The sequence below is a fragment of the Ctenopharyngodon idella genome, chromosome 23 (assembly GCF_019924925.1).
Source record: "Ctenopharyngodon idella isolate HZGC_01 chromosome 23, HZGC01, whole genome shotgun sequence".
Taxonomy (NCBI): Eukaryota; Metazoa; Chordata; class Actinopteri; order Cypriniformes; family Xenocyprididae; genus Ctenopharyngodon; species Ctenopharyngodon idella.
In genome coordinates, this window is record NC_067242.1 from 21,161,900 (window position 1) to 21,187,347 (window position 25,448).

Here is a 25,448-nt window from a genome sequence, read left to right on the forward strand (position 1 = left end):
GAGGGTGAGTAAATGATGACAGAATTTTCATTTTTGAGAGAACTATCCCTTTAAGTCTCTTCACTTGCAAATCTAGTGGAATGTGGTCATTGTTACAATGTCAATAATCTGTTCATTACCTGATTTGAAATGCTTTTTAGACTACTGACTATTAGAAGACTTTTTTGTTCAGAAACTAGTGGTATCGGAGTCTGTTTTTAGAGAGTGATTCTGAGTTATCTTGACTGTTTGATGACCGTGCACTTTACGTAATTACAACTTAACGGCCTCTCTTTGAGAATCGCTATGCTTTGATTCGGGCCACACAGAAAGGAAGTGCGGTCGTTGACAGGATCCTGTCACACTGACTGCCACAGGAAACTCTTCTCCTCTCCTCTCCTCTCCTCTCCTCCATGTTGTGTGTGTGTGTGAGAGAGAGTATGTTGGATGGTTTAGGTTTTCACTGCGAGGGTGGGGCAAACCTTAATTACAGACCATCTCTACTCTTTCAGAAAGGGTCCTCTGTGTCTGTGCGTGTGTGTTTTTTGCCCCTAAATGTTTTGGGAGGGTCCTTTAATGGCATACATCACTTTGGCACTGAAGTCTCAAAACATGCATTTATAAAAAGCCAAAAATTACAACATGCCATTTAGATTGACTCTATATGAGTTTATGGGAAGAGGTGTGTGTGTGTGTGTGAGGTTCTACTTTAGTAGTTTAGGAAGTCTTTGTAACACAATGCATTGCATTCCTGCACTCCTGCTGGGCTCCTCGTTTGTTCCTTGCATTCTTGCCCACTCACCCCCAACCCCCTGTGTGAGTGTCGGGGGTCTCTTAAGTCTCCTAAAGACCACTTCACTCTCAGAATAACCCAAAACCAGCACTAACACATTCTCCACAAAAACTACACACACATTTCTCCGCCACACACAAGCGGGTTCTTTCCCCAACCCCCTCTCACAGGATACCAGGGGTCAGAGGTCAAACCTGGAGACACAAAGCATAAAGAGAACAAACCGCAGAGGGAGAGATGGGGAGAGGGGGAAAAGAGAGAAGGAAAGAGAGATAGGTGAGTTACGGGTAATTATTAGTGTGGTTAATCAGCTGGAAAGTTGGTTAGTTTGAAATCAGTACTGCTGCTCAGATGACAGTACATTTATTTCGATTCATTCATGGCTCATCTCATGAGTTGTGTGTTGAGTATGCTGCATATATAAGTCGGGGTGTGAACTTTTGACCACATTCCTTTGTATTTAGATGTAAATGTATGAGTGTCAGGCCTCTGACCTCTTGAGATGTACAAGATCTCGACCTAAAGACCTTCAAATAAATACAAACACACGCTAAGTTCATACTTTACATAGCTACTTTTATAGTTTTTTTCTATCTATCTAATCTATTTTTTAAAAATATTAATTAGTTAATTTTTTTAATAATTAAGTATATTCAAAATACATTTCAAATATTTATTTTAAATATAATTATATAATTAATTAATAATAAATTAACATCATGTAATATATATATATATATATTCATTTATATATTTGACATTTTTTTAAATAAAATTACTAATATAATATTCAAATGATATTTAACATTTATTGTAAATATAATTACTAAATATATCACTTAATAAAATAATATTATTTTTTATAATTATATGTGTGTGTGTGTGTCTTTGGTTTACTAATTATACAATTAATTAATAATAAATTATCATTTAATATATAATTTTTAAATAGTTAGATTATATATATATATATATATATATATATATATATATATATATTGATTTATATAATATTTGACATTTTTGTTAAACATAATTACTAAATGTATAATTTAATAAAATAATATATTTATTTTTAAATAAAGATCAAATATATATAAATATAGTATTTAGTAGGTATTTGGAAGTATTTAAAAATAAATATATTTTATATTTATATAGAGTATATAGATTTTACTCCTGTTATTCATATAAATATTCAAATAATATTTAACATTTATTACAAATATAATTAATAAATATATCACTTAATAAAATAATATTTTTTATATAAATTATATATTCATATATATATATATATATATATATATATATATATGTTTTTAATTAGATAGCTTGGTACATATGAGTGTGTATCTTCCTGTCTTCCTGTCAGTTGGGTTTCATTCCTGGAAGAGAGCAATGCAGGATGCATCTATCCTTATACAAATACACAAACACTCACACTTGGTGACCTATCACAGACAGATGTGTAATCAGACAGGTATGTAGACTGTCTCAATTGAACACAGGAAGTGTAAAGTCAGAACTGAGCTTTAAAGGGAGATCATTTGTGTGTAGGGAGGAGTTTGTGTGTGTGTATGTATTAAATTATAATTTTAGACTTCTGTCAAGTTGAATCTTGCATGTCTCGTGGTTTTATTGTCTTTCTATATCCTAGTTCATTCAGAATTGTTTTGGTGTTTGTGTGTGTGTGTGATCTCTCTTTGACTGGTGTCAGGAATGCTCTGACAGGAACTAAAGCAAATGGGCCGCTAAGACTAATCTCATCCTCTTTTGCTGTGTGTGTCTCTCTCTCCCCTCATTCATCCCTGCCTCTCTTGTCCTCCTCCAGGGCATGTCTGTCTATACAGACTAGAGAGAAAGATATTCATCACCTAAGTTAAGATCTTGCACCCCTGCAGATACCTACTCCCACTTACTCTGAACAATGAAGTTAAAGTTTCAAAACTCAGTACCTTTGCATTTACATTTTTTGTATTTTATGTGTGTATTTATACATTCAGAAAGAATTTTTATTCTTTTATTGATTCAAAATAGTAATTTAGTTTTGTTTTTTATGTTATTAATAATTTGTTTATTAATAACTAAATCAAATTATAAATATTTTTGTATTCAGAAACAATTTTATATTCATTTTTCTGCGTTCAAAAATATTTTTTTATTTTGTTTGTTTTGCATTTATTTTATTTTATATTTTATTTTATTTTATTTTACACATATATATAATCTCGTACTTACCTAAATGAACAGCCATAACCTGTCTGGTCTGTGATTTATTCCTGCTTTGAAATGTGATTATGACACTTAATTTGTAACCTGTCGGCCGAGTGTTAGCGCATGCGTGTGTGTTTGTTTGTAAGCGTGCATGGGTGTGTTTGTCACTGATTGACAGCTGCGGGGAAACTGGCCATGTGTATGAACTTAGTACAAGCAAAAGTAGGTCAGGCACACTGTTAGTAAACACATCCACTCGCACAGTTTACAGTTAGCATTTAGCGCTGCGACAATCTGCATTTTCTTTTGCTTTTTTTAGTTCAACACTGGCTGGTCTCGTGGTCTGTTTTTATCTTTTTTACACACTCACACACACACATGCTGTTTTATAGAAAGGCCACGGATTTCATGTTCCTCCCTGTTTCCACGGCTACACTATCACAAAGGACTCCAGCTGGCTTTGGAAAAAGAGAGCAAGGGATGGAGAGAAAGACGAACGGTAACCAGCCCCTTTCTAAACACACGGCAGCTGGGCCGAACTGTCATTCTGCACCCTGGCCTGCTTACACACACACACGCACAAAAACACATTACGGCCCCTCCTCTGGCTTTATAGCGCTTTGTGTTTTTGGGATAATTCCCTTGGCATCTGCTAGAGGGAGCCCAACTAACCTGCTTGAATAAGTTTTATCGTTTTTGTCGCTTCTAACACACACTCCCATCAACCTCATCCGCGTCCAGCCGTCAGAATGCCCAGAGGTGCGTTCAATCTCCCCTCCTAATGAAGCATGAGGCTGAAAGGGGAGTTTCTTCAGGCAGGGGCCAAAAAGAAGGGATGAATGGCTGATAGAGGGGGGCAGTGAAGAGGGTTGAGCAGGGGCCGTCTTTGATACAGCTCCGGCCCGGGCGGGGGGTAGTGTGTTTTTTAGCCAGGAGATTCACCATTCACACTCCTCTGTCGGCCGCTCGTTTGAAGTGCCTCACAAAGAGGAGTTTGTGGGCCGGGGGCCAAAAGGGGTTTTGTCATTCACAGAGTCCCTCTCCTCCTCCTCTTTAACCTCTCGCTCATTCTTTCACTCTTTTGAAATGAGAAATACTTTATCGGCCAAGAACGCAGCCAATTAATGTTCAACCAACAGGCTGAATTGCTACAAAACTAGCATGCATGCTTGCAGTTTAGTTTCACATCACTCGCTCTCAGATTTGATCTAAACTTTCAGAGAGTTTAACTCCAATCCCCAGAATTAGTTGCTGCATTTGTTTGCAGTAGCAAACGGATTGTGTTAGACAAGCGGCAGATGTTAAGACCGTTTTGTTGAGAGAAAGTTGGACGAAAACTTTTTAGGGAGTTTTTCTTTCTCCGTTCCTGCCTGCTGGAGTTCAGGAATTCTCTATCACACTCCACTTCCCAACTGTTGGATAAACACGATGGCCTTGAGAGCATGTGTGTGTGTGGTTTTGGAGGCGTGACGCTTCCATGATCCAAACATCAAAGTGTATCCGTGGAAACTGTGAGGTAGTCAGTAATGCCGCTAACATGGCATGACTTGTTTTTATTCCCTGCCTTTTTTTGTGTGAGTGTGTGCACGTGTAGGTGAAAATAAAGTCGTTTGGGATGTGTCCTACACATCTGGTGTTGGAGAATATATCATACTGTGGTTGCCCATGTTATAAAAACACTATTTTTGAGACGTTTTGGCCTCTAAAAAGACTTTGACAGCTCTCTGGCAACTGACTTCCTCTTCACTTTGTGGAGTCCAGACAACCCGTTGACCTTCCTGGCATGCTTTTGCGCAGATGGGGGATCTGTGTGTGTGTGTGTGTGTGTGTGTGTGTGTGTGTGTGTGTGTGTGTGTGTGTGTTTCTGTTAGCACACGTTGATTTTTTTGTATTTAATTTAGGGCTGTCAAACAATTCAAATGTTTAATTCATGATGTGGCAATTAATTAATGTAATTAATTGCAAATTAATCGCACATCAAATGAGAAATTACCCCAAAAGACAATGTAAAGTCATTATTGTGTTAAATGAGAAAAGCATCAAATAGACATTACAAAAAGTAGCTTTAGAAAGAAATATTATATTTGATTCAGCATAGAATTTGTTACACATAAACTTTTAGGATACAACTTCTGTGAGGTTGAGTAAATGATGACAGAATTTTTCCATTAAACTTTATATGAACCTATAGGCTACCTTTAATGGGTTTTTTTATTAATATGGAATATGAAATAATTAATAAAATAATACTCTAAGTAAGAAACTAAAACTGCCAGTAGGTGGCGGTAAATGTATAAGTCATTGAGTCATTCATTTATTCATTCGATTTGTTTATCAGCGTGTCGAATCATGATTCGGATCGCGTGTCAAACCGCCAAACTGCTGAAATCACGTGACTTTGGCGCTCCGAACTGCGGACTCAACACGCTGATTCATTATGCTCCGAAGCTTCCTGAAGCAGTGTTTTGAAATCGGCCATCACTAAATAATTCGTTATTTTGTTTTTTTTGGCGCACCAAAAATATTCTTGTCGCTTTATAATATTAATATTGAACCACTGTACTCACATGAACTGATTTAAACATGTTTTTAGTACCTTTATGGATCTTGAGAGAGTAAATGTCATTGCTCCCTATGTAGGCCTCACGGAGCCATCAGATTTAAACAAAAATATCTCAATTTGCGTTCTGAAGATTAACGAAGGTCTTACGGGTCTGGAACAGCATGAGCGTGAGTAATAAATGACAGAATTTTCATTTTTGAGTGAACTAACCCTTTAAGATATTTTTGATGAAATCCGAGAGGTTTTTTTATCCCCCATAGAAAGCAGCATAATTACCACATTCAAGGTCCAGAAAGGTAGTAAAGACATCATTAAAATAGTCAACGTGACTACAGTGGTTCAAACTTAATGTTATGAAGCGACAAAAATACTTTTTGTGCGCAAAAACTAAACAAACATAACTTTATTTAACAAATTCTTCTCTACTCTTTCATTCTCCTACACTGTTTACGTTGTATAGACAGTGCAGGCTTCCATCTTCTACGTCAGAACGCCGGCTCATTATTGGCCGACGCTTTTTCGACACTTAATTTAGCACATTATTTTGTTCTGAAGGATCATGTGACACTGAAGACTGGAATAATGGCTGTTGAAAATTCAGCTTTGCCATCACAAGAATTAATTGCATTTTAAAATATGTTAAAATAGAAAACAGTTATTTTAAATTATAATAATATTTCACAATATTATTGTTTTTACTGTATTATGGATCAAATAAATGCAGCCTTGGTGAGATTTCTTATAAAAACATTTTAAAATCTTACAACCCCAAACTTTTGAACAGTAGTGTACATTTATGTTTTTACATATAGTTTACATTTATATTTTTTAGTTTTATATTTATATTTAAACAAAGACAGGAAGAATATTTATATTTGGTAATGAGATTCACAAGGCTTATTCGGTATGGTGTGATAAGATAAGAAAAAAAAAAAAAAATCCAGACTGTTTTTAACTTGGAAACTCACATCTGACTGTATTTTAAAGGCCTGCAGGTGGGTGGATGTTTTGGGCTATTTGACAAGTGGTTTGCCTTTGTCACAGAAAGAGAGAGCATGAGAGAGAGGAAAGGCTTTAGAAATAAACCACAGGACTGGGTGGGTCAGAGAACACACACATACACGCTTGACACATGACACAGCCTCATACACACAGGTGAGAACAAGCACACACAGTGCCCGGCTCGGTTGCTGTAATAGTTTAAAGAGAAAGCCTGGCCTACTTTCCGCATGCACTGTGACCCAGTTTACATACACATGGAGCAGTCACAAACCTGTTCCACATCCCTTCTGTGTGTGAGAGAGCTGTTAAAAGACAGAGCATGATCTTCTTACAGTGCTATAATCTAAAGCAGACATGCTTTGGCGCACACACACTCTCGTACACTCAGATGTCATAAAGCAAAAGAGAGATCTTCCGATCTAATCCGTTCCCTTCATGTGTTCAGGAGTAATGTGTATGTGTGTGTGTGTCTGGGCCTGCGCTAACCTGCTCCTGCCAAAAGCAGGAAATGAGGGAGCTGTAAGAAAATGGACTGCCACTGTTTAGTCTCTGAGCACACACACACACATACACACACACATACACACATACGCAGTGTTTAGTCTTCTCCAGCAGCTGTGCTATTCTAAGCAACACAGGCAGGAAGAACAGAGAGAGCAGAAATAGATGGATGATTTTGGGACAGTAATGCCAAACTCTTTTGTAGTTTTACTCTGAAACATTTCACAGTGCTGTACTTTAAACATACTCTACCTTACTGCACACTACTATACTCTGACATAAATATGCTTACCTAGCATTCTTATACTTTTTTCTGCTTTATTCTACTCAATTCTATTCCAATATATTCTAATGTGCTCAATTTGTTTTATACTAAACTTCTATTATACTGAACTCTATTCTATTATGTTCTAGTTTCCTCTATTCTGTTGTGTCTAACTCTATTGTATTATACTCTACTCTATTCCCACTCAACTCTAATTCTCTAATTCTACTGTATTCTACTTATTTTTACTCTTCTCTACTTTATTAAATGACGTTCTACTCCTTATACTATTATACGCCAGTCTATTCTACTCTATAAAACTTTGTTATTGTACTTTATTCTCTACTCTATTCATCGCTACTCAACCCATTTTATTATATTTTAGTTTACTTTAGTCTGCTCTTCTTAACTTTATTATGTTCTACTCTGTTATATTTTACTGTACTCCACTGTACTTTATTCTATTTTACTCAACCTTGTTCTACTCTTTTTTGCTCTACACAACTTTATTCTACTCTGTTCTCCTCAGCTTGACTCCATTGTACTCTATAATGTACTTTACTAAACTTTGTTCTAATCTGTTCTACTGTATTTCATGTGATTCTGCTCAACTCTACAGTTATGCTACTGTTCTATTTTACTCAGTTTTGTTCTACGTCATTGAATTCTGTTCTACTTTAACTCTATACTATTATATGCCAGTCTATTCTATTTCCTATTTAACTTTTCTCAACTCCATTCTGTTTACTTTATTCTAATCTTCTCAACTTTGTTTGACTCTGTTATATTTTACTGTAGTTTATTCTCTTTTACTCAACATTGTTCTACTCTTTTTTGCTCTACACAACTTAATTCTACTCTGTTCTCCCCAGCTCAACTCCAATGTACTGTAATGTACTTTACTAAACTTTGTTCTAATCTGTTCTACTGTATTTCATGTGATTCTGCTCAACTCTACAGTTATTCTACTGTGTTCTATTTTACTCAGCTATATGTTCTACGTCATTGAATTCTGTTCTACTTTAACTCTATACTATTATATGCCAGTCTATTCTATTTCCTACTTAACTTTTCTCAACTCTATTCTGTTTAGTTCTAATCTTCTCAACTTTATTAGAGTGTTATATTCTACTGTATTTTATTATTTTCTTTTCAATGTTGTTCTACTCTATTTTGCTGTATGCAACTTTATTCTAATCCCCTCAACTCCACTGAACTTGACTCTGTTCTAATCAGTTCTTCTGTATTCTACTCATCTCTGCTGTGTTGTATTTTATTGTATTGTTCTCTATAGTACTTCAAATAGTTCCAGTTCACTTCAGAATTCAAATTTCCTGATAATGTACTCACCCCATGTCATTCAAGAGGTTTATGTCTTTCTTTCTTCAGTTGAAAAGAAATTAAGTTTTTTTCTCCATATAGTGGACTTCACTGGGGTACAACAGGTTGAAGGTCCAAATTGCAGTTTCAATGCAGCTTCAAAGGGTTCTACATGAGGAATAGCCGAGGAATAAGGGTCTTGTCTAGCGAAATGATTGGTAATTTTCTTTTTTGTTTTTTTAAGTTGTATACTTTTCAACCACAAATGCTCATCTTGCACTGCTCTGCAATGCTCCATGCATTACGTAATCATGTTGGAAAGGTCACGTGTGACGTAGGCAAAAGTACCGATCCAGTGTCTACAAAGCGAATGTGCTAAGTCAAACGCCCTTTACAACAAAAAAAAAGATAACACAACGATATCAGATGATTTTGAAGTTGGATGAGAAAATTAGTTTTTCGCCCCACTGTGGTATTTCAGACTACCTCACGTGTGACCTTTCCGACGTGATTACGTAATGCGTGGCACATCACAGAGCTAGTGCAAGATGAGCATTTGTGGTTAAAAAGTATATACATTTTTATATTTTTTCAGAAAATGACCCTTGTTTTGGTAGATAAGACTCTTATTCCTCATCTGGGATCGTGTAGAGCGCTTTGAAGCTGCAATGAAACTGCAATTTGGACCTTCAACCCATTGTACCCTGGTGAAGTCCACTATATGGAGAAAAATCCTTAATTTCTTTTCGACTGAAGAAAGAAAGACACAAACGTCTTGGATGACATGGGGGTGAGTAAATTATCAGGAAATTTTAATTCTGAAATGAACTAATCCTTTAACTTGATCCTGCACATCTTTTTATCCATTTTCACATTATGAACCTGCAATTATTGTCTTTTTATATTTTGACTATTAAATCAATTTTGCCCCTAAATTGTCAATTGAAGAATGTGCTACTTAGTTGTGCACTTAGTAACCTATCACTTCCTCCTACTCCACAGTATCATCATGTATAACCACTTACAAGAAAACTCCACCCCCGGTCCCACCCAGGTCAACACCCACCAGACCATACATCTCTATAACAGCCCAGAGCAGCACAGAATCGGCGCAGGATGCCTACAATGAGCTCACCGGTGCTGGCCCTGCAAACCGGGCCTTAGCAGCGGTCCAGTCGGGCCTCAGCAACTCCACAGAGAGTATCGATAGCATGAAGGCCCTGACGGCAGCCATTGAGGCAGCGAACGCTCAAGTCCACGGTCCAGCCAGCCAACATGTGACCAACAGCACCATTACCATCACCACAGCAGCCACTAGCGTAACACACATCTCACAGGACGCTAAGAAAGACGCCCTCAGGAAGTGCCTGTCCATAGGGATACAGGTTGGCCACACACACTCACATCTGCGTTGCCTATAGGATTACAGATTATATAAGCAAAACCAAACTAACAAAGAAAACACGAAACAGAGAATTAAATGTGAACCACAGCAGTGTGAGTTTACAAGAAATGAAGTAAACAACACACTCAACTTCTTATGTATGTGAAAAAATATTGAAAAACTTCAGAATAGTATGCTACTCTTACTATTTCTGCCATATAAAGATATGGCAACAATAGTAAGGCTAGTATGCCAGTATGCTATTTTAAATTCAGCCAGACATTATTTACAGTAAATACTTGGATTATTTAGTATGCTCTAAGACAGTGTACACTATTCCCAAAAATGCTGTCAAGTTTTGAGACACAGCCATTAATTATCAGCAGAATATTCTCTGATTATTGAGTAGCCATCTATGTAGTATACACTGTGATGCCCTATGAATGCTGTCTAGATAGGCAGCATACTTATTTTTTTGAGCACATCCATTATCAGCAATAGATTCTTCACTTTTTGAGTATAAGATGCATGAATATGCTGCCTAGGCAGGTTGCATACTAGGTTTTGGGAGACAGACCTTCTCTAATTGAGTATTTTACATGCTATGATGCCCAAATATGCTGTCTAGGTAGGCAGTGTACTAGGTTTTGAGACACAGCCTTTATCTGCAGTACATTATCCGATTATTGAGTGTGCATCAATATATAGTGTACAATTTGCACATTTTTAATCACTTCTTGCTTTACACCTACATAATTTAATACTAAAATATTCAGAAAAGACAAATTAGAAAGGCCTCAAGTACAAACAACTACAAATCTACAGCAGTAAGTTTAACAACAACTCAGAATTTACACCCAGACTCCTATTGAATGTGTGTGTGTGTGTGTGTAGGTGGACGGTCCTGAGGAAACCAGCCAATCACAAGTGCACTGCAAGTTTCAGTCTGTCGGCATTCAAGTAGAGGAGGAGAGTTGGTAAGTTTATCTACACCCACTCACTCTCTCTCACACACACCCGAGTAACATATTCCATTACTTCTCTAGCCTTTAACTCCAATCATGTGCTCATGTAAATAAGACAAAGTCATTCAAAACATTACAGATGTGAGGATAATGACTTTGAAAGTGTCAGAAAAATGGAAGCTGTAATTGGAGAGAGAAAAGAAAGCGAAAGAGAGAGTTGTCATTTCAAGCACATGCTCCTGTGACAAAGACCCTCCCATTCTCTGTCTCTATTTCACACACACAGCTGTCCCTATCATGGAGGTTTGGACACTGGGGCCTCCTGAAAGGGTAAAAGAGTGGGAGGCAGAGAGACAGCTGCTCTGTGTGTATGCGGGTGTGTCTGTGTGTATGTGCACGGCCATCTGTTGCTGTGCCCATTATGAAGCAGGCAGGCTGCTGGGTCATAGACATGGTCAAGTATCGATCCCCTGTCTCACCTCTCTCTCTCGCTTTCTCTGACTCACACTCCCTAAGATGTCACTGTTTTAGCACCCTGTGAGAGGGAGGACATAACGCCAGGAGGAGGTAGAGTGAAAGAGAGAGTGGTAGGGTCACTACATGTTCAGTCTCTGTGTGTTTTCCCTTAAAGTTTAGCTATAGGTTCAGCCGAAGCATTGTAGAATCCTCATCTTGTAGCCAAATTGCTGCCCAAGAGTACAGATCAAATGCCAGAACAAATGTTACACACACACAGACATGCTGTGTATAAACAGTAGTTTTACAGAAGGTCAGTTATGTTCAGAGGCAGTTGCTCTGTTTCATTATAGCGAACTGTCTGTGGAGGCAGCGTTTTAAGGCATGACAGACATACTTGCAGTCGCAACACTGGTACCATCAGAGACACCTGATTTTAGCCTCGCATCGCATAAATCCTTCATAGCCAACGGGATCCCATAATGCATTAATTATTGAAAAAATAAATAAAAATGGCGAATGAGAAAGTTTTATGAATGTGTTACATTTATTACTGAAAAGTACAAATATTATTTTTTTATTATTATTTTACTTAAAAAATTGCCAATTAAAACATGCATGTATATGTTATACACTTTCATGCTAATTAGAGTACTGCACTGTTAGATTATTCACATACTAACATAAAATATTGGTAAATAATATATAAATTATTATTAAATTATATATTAATACATTTTTATATGTATATCCATTTTTTATATTTATATATATTTATAAATGTATACAATTTCAAATATAATTTAATTACTGTGTATAAGTATAAAAGCATAAAATTATATTTATAAAAGTATAAATTTAGTGCAATTTAAAATAGACTATTTTACCCAATATTTGTGTATGCATTGTATTTATGTTTAGATTATTGTGTTGTTAGTTTAGCAGCATGTTAACATCGAAGCATTGTTTGTAAATATATTTCATTCAGTACCGAAAGGTATAAGAAAAAGTATTGTTTTACTCAATATTTATGTATGCTATGTATTTTTATGATCATTCAAGTACTTTGTCATTAATTTAGCAATATGTTAACAATGAAACATTGTTTACAAATATATTTAGCTTAAAGGGTTAGTTCACCCAAAAATGAAAATAATGTCAATGAAAAAATATTACATATCTTATGTCAATGAAAAAATATTACTCACCCTCATGTCGTTCTACACCCGTAAGGCCTTCATTCATCTTTGGAACACAAATTAAGATATTTTGATTAAATCCGATGGCTCAGCGAGGCCTGCATAGCCAGCAATGACACTTCCTCTCTCAAGATCCATAAAGGTACTAAAAACATATTTAAAACAGTTCATGTGAGTTCAGTGGTTCTATGTTAATATTATAAAGCAATGAGAATGCTTTTTGTGCGCCAAAAAAACAAAATAATGACTTTTCAACAACATAGTGATGGGCCGATTTTAAAACACTGCTTCGGAGCTTTACGAATCGAATCAGTGACTCGGAGCGCCAAAGTCACGTGATTTCAGCAGTTTAGCCATTTGATAGGAGATCCGAATCACTGATTCGATTCGTAAAGCTCCGAAGCAGTGTTTTAAAAATATTTTTTTTCAAATAGACAATTTGACCCAATATTTATATATGCTGTTTTTATGCTTATTAGAGTGTTGTGTTGTTAGCTTAGCAATGTGTTAATGTTGAAACATCTATTTCATTCAGTTCTGTTATGTATAAAAATTAATTTTGTTTATAATGGACTATTTTACCCAACATTTATATATTTCTATTTTTAGAGTATTGCATTGTTAGCTTAACAACATGCTAACATTGAAATTTTGGTTTTTATAGTTATAGTTATTTTTATTCAATATTGATAAGTATTTCAATTTGAAATTTAAAGGTGCAGTGTGTAAATTTTAGCGGCATCTGGCGGTGAGGTTGCGAATTGCAATATAGAGAAGCTACGGTGGCCAACACAGGACAAATATGTCGTCGCCTGAGACAACACTGAGTAGCTAGTCAATCAAACGCACTCTGTAGAGCAGTTTGTCCGTTTAGGGCTGCTGTAGAAACATTCTGGCGCAAAATGGCAACTTAACATGTAAGGGGACCCGCGGTGTATGTAGATAGAAATGGCTCATTCTAAGGTAATAAAAACATAACGGTTATGTAAGATCATTATACACCACTGAAAACATAGTTATATATGTTATATTGCATTTCTGTCAATAGATCCTCCTAAATTTACACATTGCACCTTTAATATTGGACTGTTTTACTATCTTGGAGTATTGTGTTGTTAGTTTAGCAACATGCTAACATCAAACTCTCAGTACAGTAGTAGCCTAAAGTGATGTCCGGCCTAAGGGAATTTGACATCTTAACCATAATAATTTTGTCAGATAAATAACTTGACCAAGTTTAGTGTTTTGTTCTTCCCTCATAATTAAAAAAAATAAAATTATATATATATATATATATATATATATATATATATATATATATTCCTCATATTTTAATGATTTAATCTAACATATAAAATCATTAAAAACAAACAACTCTGAACATCACTTGTGGCCAACACTGTAGATTGTTTCTTGATTGTGTTTAACATGCTGCCTTAGGGAACTGACAGTGTAGGCAGTGAGGTCGCTTCAGGTTTTGGAACTGAACTAGTGTGTGTGTGTGTGTTTGTACACATGTATAGGAGGTTGTGGCTGGTAACTGCCAGCGTTGAGGAGTCGAGGGCAGCAGATTCCTAGACAGTGAGAGAGGGACACACATAACCCACACACCCGCACAGGTCGCCGGTATTTGGACTTTGCTGAAGCATGCCTTTGTAACTGAGAGGGAATACAGCTGTAAAACACCGGCACACACACACCGCTCTCCTAGCACAGGTCTGCTCTTGTTTCCTGCTGAAGTCAGAGCCCTTGAACTGTATGCAGAGACTCCTTTAGCGTGTCATACACTCTTTTCCTCCTCAGTGCAGTAGGAATGAAGGAAATGAAGGAATGAGCTGTTTTCCTTTGTGGTTGTGTCCCAAACCACTCACGTCTGGCTTCTTTAGCTCTAGGGAGGTCCTGTACAACAGGTAGTCAGACATGTTTGATAATGGACAGTGATAGATAGATAGATAGATAGATAGATAGATAGATAGAAATTTTGTCTTTTAAAAAAAAAGTCACTTTCTGACCCTGGTGTCTTCCCTGTCACACCCTTTGGTGCTGTGGTGGTCCTAGTGGCTTTAACATGCGGCCCACCCTTGCTAGAAGCATCTTGAAAAATGAATGTGTGTGGGTGTTCCCATGTCTATTGATAGCTTTGGTTAATATGTAAAACACTGAGTGCACCATAGGTTAGTTTCAGCCTCAAACGTCACGCCCACTCTGTGCACAATCCGTCTCATACATAAATGGAATATCCAGATTCAACCTGATTAGCTGGCTGTTACAAAAGTCGTGGTACACCAGTAAACTGATATCAATGTATGGATGTATGTAAGTCTGTTCTCCTCTCAAGTTTAGATCATCATATGAACATGAACAATAGCTTAAGAATTATATATATATATATATATATATATATAGAATAATATATATTAATAATATATAATAAGAAGAATATATATTTCTTTCAAATGTTTGGCATTTATTTTGATATTCTGTCATCTAATACAGTGAAATTCTTTTTTGAGTGTGGCTTAACTGTCCATATATTTTTGGGGACACTATGTATTTCAGGCTCTGATGTGAAAAGAATCTGCTGTGAAACTGTCTGGCATAGTTACATTTAACTGTGAACATGAAAACCACACATACACACACACACACACACACACAGAAAGAGAGAGAGAGAGAGAGAGAGAGAGAGAGAGAGAGAGACATTCTCTAACGTTTTCTTATGATATGATTTACAGAAGGCAATGATTACTACCATGTGAGCGGAACAAGAAATGAATACTCTTTTCTCTCTCTCTCTCTTGCACCCTTCATTTGTCTCTCTTCCTCTCTACAGGAAGTAGTTAGCTGATATGAAACAGGCCTTTCTGACACACACCACCCCCCACCCCCCCCAAACAATCTAAAATGGTCTTTAATGGAAAACAAATGGTTAAAAAAGAAATCAGAACTCAGTAATGTAGTGGAGGAGAACAGACACAGATTACTAGATGGACGGATAAAAACACAGATTGTTAGGTCCACGAAAAAGAAAACCTAGCAATTTATGGCTTGTATGTGCTGTTTTTTTTTTGTTTTGTTTTTTTTGTGCCTTTCAATAACCCAATATTAAAGCGCTCAGATGCACGGGCACACACAGGCGACACACACTCAGGGTATGGTGAGAGATGTCAGTGTGCTTCAGTGCACCTGAATAGAGCAGGTGTCCTACCTCTCCAGTACACACACACACACACCAGGCAAACACAGAGTAGCAGATCTAAGCCAGATCGCTTTGATATGTTATCCTTCTCTATTCCTAAAGGAGAGGAGATGTGTGTGTGTCTGTGTTGTGTTTGTTTCACTTGTATACAATATCATAGTCAGTTACCTAGAAGAAAGTTTCAACTGAAAATTTATTTATTTGAACATCATAAGTGCATTTTGAGCATTTGTTTCTACAGAATTTTGAACATGATAGGGGCATTGGGAACATTTCATTTCACAGGATTTTGAGAGTTGCTGACATGTTTATAACTTTCATTTCAATAGCACTTTTGGCTACAGTATAAAACATGTTTTCAATTTTATTGTTTTTTTGTTTTGTTTTTTACATTTTATTTGACTTTTCGGAACAGGGAACAATTTAATCATATTTTTTGTATTATGATTAAAATGTTCTATAACTTTAGCCAGTGTTTTGTCATGTCATATTCATCCATTTTAAAATATTATATTTGACTAAAAAGACATGATTTTCGTCAATGAAAATAGCATTTATAGCATTTTAACCAAAGTGTACCATTTAGTTTGGTTTTAGTTAACTTTTTGAAATAACATTTTGAAAAATGTTTTAGCAATATACAACAAAAATACAACATATCGTTTAAAAGGTTGGGTCAGTAAGTTGTTTTTGAAAGAAATTAATACTTTTATTCAGCATTTATAATGTTACAACATGTTGTTTTGCTGTTCTTTTGAACTTTATTTTCATAAAAAATACTGAATATACTGTGTGTATATATATATATATATATATATATATTATTATTATTATTATTATTATTCAGACATTTTTTTACAATTGGGTGCAGGACACTATAGTTTTCATTTATGTAAGTAAGGTTAGCAAAATAAAATAAACTGTGACATATTATACCCAAAAATTCTTCTCTTCATACAGTGGACTACCAGTAAAACTGATAAAAATTTGGGACAAAAAATTATTCAGACACTTTGACCTGACCATGTTTTGGTTAAGTGTTATCTGACATAATTAAGATTAATTTTTTCTGACACAGTTTAACTCTGAGATCTTGTCATATTTTATTACCATTTTTTAAACTATAGTGAATAAACTGAATAAAATGTTCAAGGTGTATATATATATATATATATATTAATTTCCACAAAAATATTAAGCAGCACAACTGTTTTCAGCATTGATAATAATAATAAGAAATGTGTCTTGAGCAACAAAACAGCATATTAGGATGATGGTTTTTCCATCACAGGAATAAAATATATTTTCAAATATATTAAATTAGAAAACGGTCACTATAAATTGTAATAATATTTCACACTATTGCTGTTTTACTGTATTTTTGAGCCTTCATGAGCAGAAGAGACTTCTTTCAAAAAAATTAAAAAATCGTACTGTCCTTGAAAGCTTTATTAATAAAGTGTTAATTTTTCTCATCATATTTTTGTCAACAGTATGCTTTAATTAAAATAGTTTAATTATTACTATGATGCACATTTTTTGTATAGTCTTTCTTATTGTCAACGGCGCAATTGAAAAATTTGAGTCAACATTATTTCTGAGCGTTAGATGCACATTTAGCAAAGTTGATTTGAAACTATACAACACTATTCATCTTTTTTTTCCAGCTACCGCAGAGTCACACGCTCTAACAGCGTCACCACTGCCGTTCAAGCTGATCTTGACCTTCTGGAGGGTCTCGGTGATGACCAGTTCACACAGACCCACCAGGGACCCATTGTCCGCCAGCCGTCCAAGGATGCAGCCACTTCCACTGTCAGCATCCAGGGCTCTGGGAACCACTACCATGCCTGTGCCCAGGATGACTTCACCGACGTGGGCTTCGACCCCTCCATTCTGCCCCCGCCGGTCCCCTGGATGGATGGAGTTATGGAGGAGGAATACGCAAGTGGAGTGTCAGGCTCTGTGTGTCCGCAGGACGGACGCTGGTTTCTGAAGCTGCTGCATGCAGAGGTGGAGAGGATGGAGGGCTGGTGCCAACAGATGGAGCAGGATGAGCGAGAGAACGAGCTACCGGAAGACAGTGAGTAACAATGACTCTAAAAAAAAAAAAGTAGTAGGCTGACCAGCTAGACAACATTTTGATGCATTATGGATCTTGTGGAAGTTTCGATTTGGGATCATTTTTAATCCTTATAGACTCATTTGAAACTTTCAGTTTGACAGCATTTTTTGGGCTTTATGTACTCATTTAGAATGTTTGATTTAAAGTGTTAGTTCACCCAAAACTGAAATTTCTGTCATTAATTACTCACCCTCATGTCCTTCCACACCTGTGAGACCTTCGTTCATCTTCGGAACACAAATTAAGATATTTTTGATGAAATCTGAGAGGTTTCTGACCTCTCTATACACAGCAATGTCATTCCAAATTTCAAGGCCCAGAAAGGTGGTAAAGACATTGTTAAAATAGTCCATGTGACTACAGTGGTTCAACTTTAATGTTATGAAGCAACAAGAATACTTTTTGTGCGCAAAAACAAAACAAAAAAAATAACAACTTCATTCAACAATTTCTTCTCTTCCCTGTCAGTCTCCTACGCTGTTGATGTAGTAAACACAGTGCAGCGCTTCCGGGTTCTATGTAAGATCGGTTATTGGCAATTATCCTGCGTCAGCATCACATGCATGCGTCGTGGTGCTCATGTGTACAGCGTCAGCCAATAATGAGCCGCCATTCTGACGTTGAACCCGGAAGCCTACAGTCTATTCAACATAAACAGCATAGGAGAATGACAGGGAAGAGAAGAAAAAAAAGTATTCTCGTCGCAACATTGAGGTTGAACCACTGTACTATTTTAAAGCTGCAGTCCGTAACTTTTTTTTTGGTTAAAAATTATCCAAAATCAATTTTTGAGCAAATACATAAGTACAAAAACAAGTACAAGTACAAAACTATGTCCTTACCTTAGCCAGATTCGCAATGGTAAGCTTGTAATAATGTTTTGTAATTTGGGTGGTACTGGTAGGTTTCCGTGGGAAATTCGAGCATGCAGCCGTTCGTCTTTGCGTCATTACATCACATCTGTTTACATAAAGAAGGAGTCCCAGCTAGTAGGCTATATGGCATGTGGAGGATGCTGCAGGTGGCGCATCATTTATAGCCTTTTCTCATAGCAGCTGGAATCATTAAATTTATAATTTTGATGGCGGATTGTAATCCAGAAAGGTCCAAATGACAATCATTAGTGACAACTGGAGATTCGCCCGTAGTCACATTTACATTTACATTTATTCATTTTGCAGATGCTTTTATCCAAAGTGACTTACAAGTGAGGAAAACAACAAGAGAGTCATTGTGAAGAGGCAAATAGACACAAAAAGTGCTTACAATACAAGTTTCAGACATTGCTTAGAGTAGCATAAGCTAGAATAGGGAGGGATTTTTTTTATGATGAGTTTTCAGCTGTCTTTTGAATATTGCCAGGTATTCTGCATTCCGGATGAAAGATCATTCCACCAGCAAGGAACAGTGAACAAAAATGTTCTGGAGAGCGATTTTGTGCCTCTCTGTGATGGTACCAAGAGCCTTCTAATCAAAAGCAAAAGACTTCTGTGACTGACAGCAAACATTAGATTCATCCGCGCTGAGGAGCCGTGCCAATGCACAACCCCCGTAAAGATGATAATTCTGCAAATAACTGCAATTGCAGGTTTCAAACAGAGATGGCAACAAAGAGGCAAAACTTACGGACTGCAGCTTTAACAATATCTTTACTACCTTTCTGGGCCTAGAAATTTGGAATGACATTGCTGTGTATAGGGAGATAACCCGGTGTATAACCCATTAACAGCATTTTTAGGCACTATAGACTCATTTTATAAAGTTCTTTTCAACTGCATTTTTGGACTGATTTAGAATGACTGATTCAATGGCATTTTAGGTATTATAGATTTGATTCAACAGCATTTTTGGGATCATGGACTCATTTAGAATGTTTGATTCAACAGCATTTTTGGTCACTATAGGCTCATTTACAATATATTTGATTCAACAGCAGTACATTTCTGGAATTTTCAGCCCAACAGCACCTTTTTTGAGAGATTTGAATGTTCTAAATGCATCTTTGATGCCCCCAAATTCTTTCTAGTCAGGCAACTCACTAGGTTTTGAATTAGTTTAAACCATATAGCAAAGTAATTGTAGCAAAATGGTTATTGTAGCTAAAATTATTGAATTTCCGAATCTGCTATTTTAGTTTTAAAGTTAAGTAGTCATTTGAATGCAAAACTATATTTAGAGTGACATTTGTACAGTCTGTGTCCAAGTCATTTGAAGAATAATCAGCCACTTTAACAAAACTACCAGTGCGCAAGGTCATTTCACAGTCTGGTTACCTCCGGCCAGCCTGTTTCTTTTTCTCCCACTTCCCGCCTTTTCCCCGCTCAAGCACACACACCCACACACACGGCGCAGTGACCGTCTTCGTGTCAGTCACAAAGCCTGCTTGTTCATCTATCTCCTGTCTGTCTCCCTCGCACATACCAGACATTTCTACCAGCAGGGAGCCACCCGTCTCCCTCGTTTCTTTTTGCTCCCTCTTTCTCTGTATATTTTCTTCTTCCTCTCACTGTTTCTATATCTGTCTCCTTCCACTCTCTCTTCTCTAACCCTTCCCTCTTTCCCTGAATACATAAAATATGCTAATCTCCATGTCCTATGACAGCACATTGTTTGCCATATGGTCTCTTGCTGCTGCATATGTTAAACAGAGCGAGTTCATTTCGTCAGATCACTGTTTAAACTGCCTCACGGCTCCAATCCACAGAGACACGCTGCAGTCACTCCTCAGGCCAAGGCGGAAGCCTTTATATGACCCCCACATGGCAAACATTAGTTTCCTTTAGGAGAATTCACCCTTGTTTGGTAATCTGATATGCTATTTACTCTCTTTCACTCTCAATCTATCTTTTTACATCACACACTCTTGTTCTGTATGTGTGTGCGTGAATTTCTTGGCTCACTGGCTTTGGCGGGTGTTTGTTTGGTGTGCATGGTAAACACTCCCCCTGCTCCTCTGGTTCCTGCATTCAAGTTCCCAAGCCTTAGATATTTATGACCCCCTTCTCGCTTCAAAGAGACAGCATTTAAACATTAACTGACTGTCTAAGCCTTTGCAACACAAACGCACACATTCACTGCTGTGTTATTAGAGTTTCTCATACTGTGCTAATCAACTTTTTAATGCTACTTTTGTTTTACTTAACTTGTTTCCCACAGCTGATTCTCTTTTTTTGTGTGTTTAGTCCTCGGCAAGATTCGTAGCGCGGTGGGGAGCGCTCAATTGCTGATGTCGCAGAAATTTCAGCAGTTCCGGGAGCTCTGTGAAGAAAACTTGGTATGTATGAAGCGCACATCCATCAGCCAATAAGAGCAGAGCGACACTTGGTGACTCCGCCCCTGATTGGTTGTGTTAGCCTGAATAGCATTAATATAAGCTAAATCAGTATCACCCAGTTAGATATTGTCATTTTTTTCCAAATTAACAGATGTTTTGTGTATAATCTGTTCTCTGGCTGTCAGAATCCCAACGCCCACCCGCGGCCCGTGTCTCAAGATCTGGCAGGATTCTGGGATATGCTACAGCTGTCAATTGAGAACATCAGTCTGAAGTTTGACGAGCTACACCAGCTGAAAGCTAACAACTGGAGAGCGCTGGAGCCTCCTGAGAGAAAAGTACAAATTTTACATCACAAATCCAGATGAATTACACACTCTAAAAATGGCTAAGAATACCACAGTTGACACAGAAATTTGCGACGCTGTATAAATACAGTGCCGTGAGAGTTAGATTTCTTTAGATGCTGAATAGTTGGTTTATCGTAACTGTTCGATTATATGTCAGAGTAGATGCAGTATTTAATTTGATGCAAGCAAAAAATGACCCAGTGAGGGCTGGAAGTGCAGTCTGTTCAATATGTCATTCATCTAAAATGAAAATTCTGTATTTAATTTGCTTGTTCCAAACTTGTGGGACTTTTGTTGTTTTTGTGCCATGCAAAAGGAAAGTTTTGAAGGATCAAACAGGTTACTGTTCATGATGAAGCCTGAGGCTTTAAAGCTTAAAAAAAGAGCAGAAAAACACCACAAATTTGTTTGTGAATCAGACTTAACTACTCTCATAAATTCTTACAAACAAACCAAGGAGTGCTAGGGCAGATGTCAAGTCGCATTGACTACTTAACGATGCTTTTATGGTGCTTTTGTGTCCTTTTTGAAGCTTGACAGACCCATTTCCTATTTAATGGAATTGCAAAGAAAAGAACAACAAGCATTTTATTCAAAATTTCAGCACAATGTATTGAACAGACACTTTGTATGTGTTTGCCTCCAGTTAAATATGGTGTGTACTCTGACTTTAAAGGGTTAGTTCACACAAAAATGAAATTTCTGTCATTATTACTCACCCTCATGTCGTTCCACATCCGTAAGAACTTCGTTCATCTTCGGAACACAAATTAAGATATTGTTGATGAAATCCAAGAAATTTTTTCTTCCATAGAAAGCAATGTAATTACCACATTCAAGGTCCAGAAAAGTAGTAAAGACATCGTTAAAATAGTTAATGTGACTAAAGTGGTTCAACCTTAATGTTATGAAGCAATGTGCTCACAAAAAGTATTCTTGTTGCATCATAAAATTAAGGTTGAACCACTATAATCTATTTTAACAATGTCTTTACTACTTTTCTGTACCTTGAATGTGGTAATTATGTTCCCAGACAGCAACATAGTGTTGGCAAAGGTCTGTCCCACATCTGGTACGTCTGGATTCCATGCGGGCCATATGTGGGCCGGATCTGGGCCAACAATATGTTGCTGTCTGGGTTGCTTTTTATGGGGGATAAAAAAAAACTCTCGGATTTCATCAAAAATATCTTAATTTGTGTTCCGAAGATGAATGAATGTCTGGAACGGCATGATGGTGAGTACTTAATGGGATAGTTCACCCAAAAAATGAAAATTCTGTTATCATTTACTCCCCCTCAAGTTGTTCCAAACCTGTATAAATTTCTTTGTTCTGCTGTACACGAAGGAAGATATTTGGAAGAATGTTTGCAACCAAGCAGATCTCGCCCCCCATTGACTACCATAGTATTTTTTTTTCCATACTATAGTAGTCAATGGGGGGCAAGATCTGCTTGGTTACAAACATTCTTCCAAATATCTTTATTTGTGTACAGCAGAACAAAGAAATTTATACAGGTTTGGAACAACTTAAGGGGGAGTAAATGATGACAGAATTTTCATTTTTGGGTGAAGAATCCCTTTAAGGCTGTTGCTTTATTATTTTGTTTAGTATTTTATTTGAATGTTTATCTTATTTCATTTATGAATGTTGCATGAGTTATGCTATTATTTGATTTGTTTTGCTCACTTTCTTATTATTTTATGTGTTCTGTGTTTGACAGTGATCGGGTTTTGAGGTGATGCTCCCATTTGCACGCTGCATGTGGTTCACGTCCGGGGGTCCCGTTTACCTCATGCCAAAATGGGTTAAACTCCTAGTTGACAAAAATGGCCTCCGTAATGGCCCCGCCACCCCTGAGCGCTCACTAAATGTATTTGGCTGATGCCTGGCACTCAAACACAACTAAATATTGTAGATGACCCAACAGATGACCCCACGTTTGCATGCATTAGCTGTGTTGTGTTACGTCGCGGAGTGACACTAACCGGTTTGTCGTTGCTGTCCAGGAGAAGCGCGTGCCCCCTCCAGTACCCAGGAAACCTGGGAAGGGTCCCGTGCTGCTAGTGAGAGACCGGTCTCTGGAGGGATCCCAGCGGATGGAGGCTCGTAAGCGGCTGTTAGCGGCTAAACGTGCCGCCGCCTCTCAGCGCCAGAGCTCTGCCACAGAATGCGCCGACAGCATCGAAATATACATCCCAGAGGCCCAAACACGATTATAAACACTGTCACACTGAAAACCGGGTGCTTAGAAGCCTAAATAGACACACACACACTCATCTTCAACCATAACACAATAGCACTGAATGACAAAGGCAGGGTAGCTGTAACATAATCACTCCTCTTTTCTTGTGTAAAAGAGAGTTTCTTCACTGTGGGCTTCTACTGTATTTTACAACTTAATTTTACTCTCTTCCTCTGTCCTGCCATTTGTAGCTCCATTGTTTTAAATTCCAAAGACTTTAATATTACTATTAGACACTCTATATTTAATTCTTAAAATAACCTATATACATTCATGACTAAAACACCACATATTATTATGTCTGTTAATATTACTACCCAAATATTGCACACTACTGTATTATTTCATCTGTAGTTTTTGCGGTTACTGTGTAAGAGCCATATGTCTTGTGTTCTCAAAGAGGACATAACTTCTAAAAGGGCAACATACCGATCACTTCTAAACATTATACCGGCCAATGTAGCTTTGATTGCTGTGTATGTATGTATACATGTGGGTAACAGGCTTTCTGTACATGTACCACACTCTCTCACGTGTCACCCTGTACCTTGGAGACAGGGCGAGGTTGATCTGTTCTCAGTATCAGGGGAAAGCATGGAAAAACCACCTCTTCTCTTCTTTCTTCTCATATTTTTCAACCTCCCACACGGTCATCCTCTCCCACCCTCTCAAACCATCCTATCTCCTTTTTTGTCCACTCTCTATCTCTCCTCAGCAGTGCCACTCTCCTGTTTTTGACTGACATAGATGTCCATCGTATCTGACAAATGTGACACTTTTATCTGTCACCACTCAACGCGTTCACGCCATTGACAGAAGCACTGTCAGAACAAACCACTCTTCATGACTCTGATTCATTAGCCATTCATAAATTAGCAATGTGTCACGTTATGAAACATTACATACGGGCAGTCAGGGATTTCATTCAGCATTAAGCCCCGTTCACACTGACAGCAATGAAGTGACCCGAAGTCTCTCACAATTGCAGTGACGTTTTTTTTTTCAGAATTTCTTGCAATTGTGTTTTTATATCTCAGAGTCTAACAATATATCACCCAATATATCACAAGATAATTTATTTTGTCTAATTGTGACTACTTAAGGGATTAGTTCACTTTAAAATGAAAATTACCCCAAGCTTTACTCACCCTCAAGCCATGTATATGTGTATATGACTTTCTTCTTTCTGATGAACACAGTCTGAGTTATATTAATAAATATCCTGACGCATTCGAGCTTTATAATGGCAGTGAACGGGACCAGTGAGTATGAAGCTCAAAAAAAGTGCATCCATCCATCATAAACGTACTCCACATGGCTCCGGGGGGTTAATGAAGGCCTTTTGAAGCGAAGTGATGCGTTTGTGTAAGAAAAATATCCATATTTAACAAGTTATAAAGTAAAATATCTAGCTTCCGCCAGGCCGCCTTCTGTATTTAAGAAAGTGTAACGCCTCTCGCAGTTCAAAACACTTACACTGCGTCCTACGCCTTCTGTATTCAACTTAAGAAAAAAGCGTAACTGACATCGTGTCAGTTACGCTTTTTCCGTAAGTTTCTGATTTTATATCAATTATGATATAAAATCGCAATTATGAAAAAAAAGTCACTG

At 37.2% G+C, this 25,448-nt stretch overlaps 1 protein-coding gene across 1 annotated transcript in view; it reads left to right on the forward strand.

The window, feature by feature from the left end:
- dlgap1b (discs, large (Drosophila) homolog-associated protein 1b) overlaps positions 1 to 25,043 on the forward strand; it is a 143,132-nt gene extending 118,089 nt beyond the window's left edge. The window contains 6 exon segments of the mRNA XM_051882491.1: positions 9,643 to 10,025; positions 10,919 to 11,001; positions 17,511 to 17,926; positions 21,151 to 21,242; positions 21,428 to 21,580; positions 23,602 to 25,043. Of these exon segments, the coding sequence (XP_051738451.1) occupies positions 9,643 to 10,025; positions 10,919 to 11,001; positions 17,511 to 17,926; positions 21,151 to 21,242; positions 21,428 to 21,580; positions 23,602 to 23,814 (1,340 nt within the window). The 3' untranslated portion in view covers positions 23,815 to 25,043.
- The last annotated feature ends 405 nt before the right edge of the window (positions 25,044 to 25,448 follow it).